Source organism: Colias eurytheme, chromosome 4 (assembly GCF_061535395.1).
Source record: "Colias eurytheme isolate Ceu_HAF_F1 chromosome 4, ilColEury1 Martin Lab GWU primary, whole genome shotgun sequence".
Classification (NCBI taxonomy): domain Eukaryota; kingdom Metazoa; phylum Arthropoda; class Insecta; order Lepidoptera; family Pieridae; genus Colias; species Colias eurytheme.
In genome coordinates this window covers 1,639,195-1,647,059 of record NC_142983.1, presented here as the reverse complement: position 1 = coordinate 1,647,059, position 7,865 = coordinate 1,639,195, and the positions used below count along the sequence as shown (strand labels likewise).

The following is a 7,865-nucleotide window of genomic DNA, read 5'->3' as shown; positions in this document are numbered from 1 at the left end:
ACAGGGAAAAAGGAATTTATTAGATGATCTACGTTTCGGTATTGTTTGCTAATTAATAACAGTCAATGATTTTAAAAATTGTCGTTAAATATTGTTTAGAAGATTGGAATAAACAAAGAAAAAGTTTTAATGTACTGATATTATATTTAAGGCAACTTTTTTTAAATTCAGTTTATCAAATAGCAACACAGCACGCGGCCTGTCACGATAACAGGAAGCCCTATTGAAGAGCGTGTGTGTGTTGATTTCGTTTACTCTGTGAAATTGAGTGGCTGCTTATTTCATAATTTTATCATTTAATTTAATACCTCCCAACATGTCTTCAGTATGGTGTGGAACTAAGAAACAAAAACTTAATAATTCTTATAGCAATCATGTTGATCGACCATTGAATGGTTACAAAGAATCTGTAGCAATTCCTGATATGTGTTACTTTTGTTTCGATGTTTTGTATTGTCAGCTGCACAGTATGGACCCTCCACAAACGCCAAACTTTACAAATGAAGCATAGTAAGTGTTTAATTCAAAGTTATCCTTAACTATAACTATGGTTCTTCAGTGTTAAGTCTGTATCTGGTCATCTTTTGTCTTCGAAGGTGGTTGACCTGCTCTCATATAAGTATGCATAATGTGATGCTCTTTGTTAAAGATATACAGCTTTCGCTATAAACATCCAGTTACTGTTTCAAATGAGTAACCATTTTATTTAAAATAGATTGTTTTACATTAATAGTAAGTTATACTGGTGGTTCAAACCTTTTTCTCAAAATTAAAAACAATAACAAAAGTTTTAAAATTACATGTTTATTATTTCATTATATTTATTATATAAGAATAAACTATAATAAACATTTTAAAATAAAACTTAAATTTTAATTATACACATTTTGTAATGAATTCCTATATACATATTTCTATTTTCTATTATTATTATTACAAGTATGTAGTTTAAATTATATTGGATATTAAGTGACAGTATATTTCCACCACCATCACCCTATCATCCTTTTTTATGTATAGAAAAATGTATTTATCTTGATGTGTATTATTATTTTGTTTTCAGTCCCCTTTTTGTGACATGGAAGATTGGTAAAGAGCATCGTCTTAGAGGTTGCATAGGAACTTTCAATGCTATGCACTTACATTCAGGTATAAAAAACCCCTAATAATCTAGTTCAGTCTAATTCATCGTTCATCAAAGAAATATTGTTCCTATATATGTATCATGTAAACATACTGTGTATGTATCATATAAAATATAAATAATTAATGTTTTATCAATCTAACACTAAAATTCAAATTGGCCATCATAATATAATATGTATTTTTGTGCAGTTGACAAATTAAACATAATATAATGTATTACAATTTTGTATGTGTCTATTATTATATTAATAGTTAAAATTTATAGTAAGAATATAAACCTTAATAAATTTATGGTTAAACTATTAAATTTTTCCAAGAAAGCAATTTTGTTAATATAACTGTTGCTCTGAGCCAATCTTCTTTCAGAGTAATTTTATTGTTAAAAGCATTTCTGTTAGCCAAGTTATAAAATATCAGTAATTAGAAGCAACAATTAGAAGTACATATTTCGCAATAAAAGGGAGCCTATGTCCTTTCTCAAGTATCAAAATATCTCCATATCAAATTTCATGCAAATTGGTTCAGTAGTTTAGGCGTGATTGAGTAACAGACAGACAGACAGAGTTACTTTCGCATTTATAATATTAGTATGGATAACCTGCATTGACAAAATATATATACCCAGTAGAGTAGGATAAAATGACAGTAAAATAACAAGAAATAATGATACAAACTGTTTTGTGTGAATAACATTGTCTTTTTATATTACTTTTGTGTATATGATCTATCTTATAGTGATTTTATATTCCATAATACAATAATGAGTAATAACACACAAGTTATATGTTTTAACTTTTACTGATAAATAGACTCTTGGCTATTAAAGTTAAATTTTAATTAAATAATAAACTTATTATTATTTAATTAAAATTTAATTTACTGGTCTATTTTCCTAATGGGTGTATATGAATAGTGCAGTTATAATTTCAAAGTATTAAAAATATATTAATTTCATTATTTTATTAAAAAACATCACTGACTAAAATAAAATCAACAAAACACTAACTCCATCTTGTAATCATGTCAACTTAACCCGATTTATTAACGCAAAAAAGTTACTCATCCATCTGATAAATTTAAAAACGTTCACTATAGATAAAAATCAATCTCCATTATTTTAAAGGGCTCCGAGAGTACGCAATAACGAGTGCCTTAAAGGATTCCCGTTTCTCTCCGATCACGCGCGAGGAAGTGCCTCGGCTGACGGTCTCTGTTTCCATCCTGCAGCACTTCGAAGAGGCTGAACATTATCTAGACTGGAAGCTGGGCAAACATGGGATTCGTATAGAGTTTATCAGCGAGCGAGGCTCGAAACGCACTGCAACCTACTTACCTCAAGTCGCTACTGAACAAGGTTATATCTTCTTCTTTAACTTTAGTTGTATCTAGTAATATCATTTATTGTATAGTATAAATTCGTTTAAAATTTTGAGGGTACTTTTTAAACTTCTTTGCGTTATAACGTCAGTTGTTGATCAACAATAAACACTTTTTAGTGTAATTAACATAGCTTATCATGTCAGGCTTAAAAAGTCATTTCAAACTTTTGTGTATTTTTATTTATTTTTTCATATAATGTGATTTGTGTTCAGACAGTAAACACTATTAAATTCAACCTACATGGCTAACTCTCGTCAAAATAAGCCAAAGTCTCAAAACCATAACATCTTTCCATAGAAATCTAAATAACAAGACACTAGAAGTCGTAAGCGTGCGTGACCTTGACGCCACTCAGGTGATTTGCACATCACCAGTGCATTCGTCACTGTTCAGTTGCTCTGGAGACGTATGAGTGTATACATGGTGTGTTTCAGCAATTCCCATTGCGGAAATTCTTCCACAAGTTGTAATTATACTTATAAAGGAATAATATTTCATCGGAAAATATTTTTTTTTAGAAATAATGCCGTTTTTCCTTAAAATTATAGAATATTTACAAGTATTACGAGTGTCACCATAGTAATCGAAATAACAATGAATGACACAGTCGACCATTCTTATTATCACATTTGTTCGTATTGGAGCAAAAAGTCTCATATACTTAGGGATGTTATTCTAAAATAAACCGTAAATTCGTGCGTTAGGATACATATTCAAAAGCTTAATTTAATAGATAAGTTAGTTTTCACTTAAATCAAGCTGTCCAATAAAAGGCATAGTTTACTTGTGTGTACTGTTTAGCTTTCGGTTTGAATGTGTTGATTTTGGCGACAGCGGTTTTCATACGAATTATGACATTATAGCACTTCTATGTGTCTTGTTATTTAGATTTCTATGCATCTTTCCTTGCCTTCAAATTACAGAGGTATAACAATGGCATAATCTTTTTTATACATTTAACATACTATAAAATAATTAATCAAATCTCATCAAAATTTTACTTTTAAATAATCTAATTAAATAATCTTAATTTTAAATTATACTTACTGTATAAATTAAAGGCAATATTTTTATGTAATTAGGAAGCAGCGGTGACTGTGGATGACTCCATAGATGTTGCTGCAATATGATGTTCAATGATATTGTTCTACACTAGAAATTATACGGTATCTGATAAATTTAAGCACTTCAAACTTCAATTATATATTTATACCTGTTTGCAAAATAAATTATTTAATGTTAAATTATTTAAAATAAGGTTATGTTTTATACTAATTCAATTATAGTTAACTTAGAATTTAATTTAGAAAAATCCAATGAATAGATACTCAGATAAACAATTAAACAGAGTAATTAAATTAATTTAAAACTAATTTGCATTTAATCTCTTGTTATTTAAATAACTGAATCCCATTAAGTCTTATTTGGGTTTACCTTGTAGTTTATAGATGTATCTGTACTATAAATGGTAACATAGAAACAAATAGTTCATAACCTTGATGATTTGCCAACGCATCTCGTGTTTGAAGCACTTGCGATAAAAGCCCTTACATGTGGCTGACATTAAACATGTAGGTTAAACTAGATACTTCAATGGAAAAAATATAAATGTAGAACATTTTATCGATAGTCCTGAAACGAAAATAATATAACAATAAAAATTGTCATTCTTATGTGTCCGCTTTTTTATCGAAAACTGATCAAAATCGGTACACTGGTTTAGGAGCTAAGATAACTATTACATAATATACTTACAGATTTGTACAACAAACTTATATCATACGTGCGTGCTTGCGTGCGTGCCTGCGTGCGTGTGTGCGTGTGTGCGTGTCTCTTTACTATGTGGAGGATGTAAAAGAGTTTATTATTCCGTGTATATTTACCTCTTCTTATCTACTTTTTACAATTTCCTAAAAAATGATTACAGCATTCCAACTTCATTGTAATTTATTGTTAAATTCAATGACGTTATTACGAATTCCAGGCTAAGAAAATTGTAAAATATTTACATATACTTTACCTAATATTTCAGGTTGGGACCAAATCCAAACGATCGATTCCCTCCTCAGAAAGGGGGGTTACAAGGCGGCGATCACCGCTGATATGAGACGGAGTATCAAACTCACGAGATATCAGTCCGAGGAGGTCTCCGCGACCTACAACGACTATATAAACCAGCGTTGCTAGCAGATGGCCACCCAGCCCTGCCAAGGGTTCCCAAACACCATATTCGCCTATCCACCACCATTTATATATCGGACGAACGCGAGTGACAGTGCTAATGTAGCTTCTAAGCATACATACAGTGTACCCAATGACACGTGGCGTGATATAAGTACAACGGAAAGTCAGAATTATGCTCAAAGTGGTTCCGGCACGCGAAAGAGGTCGATCGTGGATATCGTTTAGCGTCTAATCACTGCCAATGACATTCCTGTCAGGGATACAAGGTGCCATTAAAAGACTTCGGTATTTCGTCTTCGGATTTAAAATAGATTCCTCTAACTTGGTAGAATAGACACGGGATAGTGATAGTGTAGATGCTTACCAGATTAAGTGATTAGGCGACGAGTCGACATAAGCGAGGACATTTCGCGCTTATTTTAACAGAAATGAAATTATATTAGCTGTGACAGAAGTTATGTAAGTGATTATTCGTGACTGCATTATCATAAAAAAATGGATTCGATTTCATTTATCATTATGGCAACTATATCTGGAAAAGTAAATGATAATAGTTGATATATGCCACTAATTTTATAATCCATTGATTTGGGCGCCAAAACTAAGCGCAAAATTTCCTTCGAAGTTACAATCGCTATGTACAGACGAAATATCGCAGTTTTGCCTAAAGTAATATCGCTTTAAATATCATCAGTAAATAATAAAAAGAGTGAATTTTAGTAGTACCTACTAGATGAATACTTGAATAGACTAGGTCAAGAGTGTTTGTTCTAGTGTCTAAATTATTATGGTTATTATTCATCAGGATATAGATGAATGTGAGAAAAAATTACGAGTACATGATTAAATGCAAGAATACAGGGTATCATCGTAAAATAGAAATAAAAACAAATGACTGAATACTGAATTATCTGCATATCTGTGGTCAACATAACTGCACAGATAATTTAAATATTAAAGAACTGTACAATCTTTCATAGACAATAAATCTTACTCTATGATGTAATAAGCTTAACATTAAGTCTACCAAAGCTCTATGTTTTAAAATTGTATGTCGTTTTTGATTTCCGATGTTTTCATGATTAAAATTTTTATTGTTTAGTTATTCTCAAAATTATTGTTGTAAATTATCTTAACTAAACTTAAATACCTACTTTAAGTGTGTACCTATTAGATTGTATGGTTCACCTTATTATAAACTTTGGTAGATAATAAAATATCCTGATGCGTAATAAACTGACGAATAAAGTTTGAATGATAAAAAAAAATCATTTCATTAATGTTTCATTATTATTTTTCCGTGTCATCATGGAGTGTTTGATTCACTTATTAAAATTTAAGAGCGATTCACTAAGACCATAATTTTGACTTTTTCTTTTTAAAAATTATAGCGTCGTATTCATGGGATAAAATGCATCAAATGCATAACAAAAGTGACCTAAAAGAATAATAATGCAGCATTTACTTTACATTGACGTTTTTTCGTGTGTCGTGTTGTTTAAAAATAACAAAACGAGAAATAATTTTCTTGTTTAAAATCAAGTGAGCATTTACAAAGCGCATACATCACTCGTGACTACGACGTTTTCACTAATTTCTTGTTAAAATCTTACATGGATAAGAAAAATGGCGTGCTTATAGTTCACAAATGGATGATCGAATAGGTGATTCATAAATGTATAATTATAATTAGATAGTATTTAAATAAACTGGTTTTGGCTGAATAAGATATATTGCTTGTGTTAATTTTTTTAATCATAGTTTATCTCATTCTAAAGGTTGTAAGGGATTATATAAACTGAGGTTAATTGAAAGTAAATGGGTAAAATTTGTGTTGTTTTTGCAAAAGTTACCATTTGTTACAGATTTAATGTCTGTATTTCCAAAAGGAAAATGCACGAAACAAATAAATTGAAAAGTACGACTTTTCAACGTATAACTTACGTACGGTCTACCTATTTGACAAATTTATTTTAATATTTTTATTTATTTTCAAATTATACAGATATCATGCAAAGCAGCCACTCGAATGTATATGTATTTGTACTTTTAATAAACAAATTAAGTGGGTACCTACTTACATGGCATGATTATAAAAGCAAAATTACCATGTTGTGAATATTTTTTTGAAGTGAAAACTTCTTTAGCGGTGTTGAGCACTTTTTCTGTAATGGGTATAAAATCTTAAACTCGCGTCAGGACACGTGACCTGATCGAAAAAGCGTAAAACGGATACCATTCCAAAATATCAAACATGCTCAACGTTAATAATCAAGTTTTCACTTCTGCCGGCACTCCCGGAGTGCAACCCGTCTTTTTTTTATAATTGAATAGCTCTTCCAATATAAGGGTTTATTAAATTGCTCTCTTTCATTATTAACCTATAGTAACTTTAACCTCAGTTCATACAATCATGATTATTAGTTAAGTTGGTCAATTAGTTAATTTTTGTGAGCTTATGATAATTTGACTCTGTAAGATGGTCTAACCAGCCCATAAATGGCCCAGTTTTCTGCGTACTTAGGTCTATACGTTACGCTGGGAGGTAAAGAATATTGCACCGAATGTTCGGCTAGTCCCCCTCCCTTGATAAACGACCTTTTGGCTTTTACCATTAGGTTTAAATTTCTATGCGTAAGAAGTATAAGCGGGTTTAAGGTTACATTCACTCTACCGTCCAAGGTACATTTATATCTTCATCGTGAATATTTTCGGCTATAGAAATCTCAAGTGATATAAGATCGTAATACCTTAGCGTTAAGGTTTGGTTCCGTTTGTATGTTTTGTCACGCTTATGTTAACACTACTCTTTACCTCTCAGATTGAAGAGTTTCAGAGTGTTATAGAATTAAATTAGATTGAACACTCGGGTTCCTCAATTATAATGATATCTCGGGGTATAGACTAAAGTTATCAAAGCGAAAATTCTAAAAAAAATTATATAAGATGAAAAAATACAAAAAATGTATGAATAAGATATAATTTGTTGTAGGTTAAGTAGCCGTTCTTACTTTATCGATATTTTTAATACGAATTGTTGTTATTTTAATAGACGTTTACGTTGTTGGAGCGTCGAGAATCTTTTAAATGATAATAAAACATCTGCCGCCAATCAAACTTGACTTTTTATAACCCAATATCGATATTCGATGTAA

The 7,865-nt window shown here is 30.6% G+C and overlaps 1 protein-coding gene across 1 annotated transcript; it reads left to right on the top strand.

The window, feature by feature from the left end:
• Positions 1-200: 200 nt before the first annotated feature.
• LOC149908740 (uncharacterized protein CG5902) lies at positions 201-7,827 on the top strand. Its single transcript, XM_090120319.1, has 4 exons — positions 201-510; positions 1,064-1,149; positions 2,270-2,500; positions 4,559-7,827. The coding sequence occupies exons 1-4, from the start codon at positions 317-319 to the stop codon at positions 4,711-4,713; spliced, it is 666 nt and encodes a 221-aa protein (XP_089976445.1). The 5' UTR covers positions 201-316; the 3' UTR covers positions 4,714-7,827.
• Positions 7,828-7,865: the final 38 nt, after the last annotated feature.

Excerpts from the sequence above, each read along its gene's own strand:
- LOC149908740 (XM_090120319.1), top strand. The coding sequence starts at position 317 with ATGTCTTCAGTATGGTGTGGAACTAAGAAACAAAAACTTAATAATTCT. Across the intron at positions 511-1,063 it reads AACTTTACAAATGAAGCATA|TCCCCTTTTTGTGACATGGA; the intron begins GTAAGTGTTTAA and ends TTTTGTTTTCAG. Across the intron at positions 1,150-2,269 it reads TGCTATGCACTTACATTCAG|GGCTCCGAGAGTACGCAATA; the intron begins GTATAAAAAACC and ends ATTATTTTAAAG.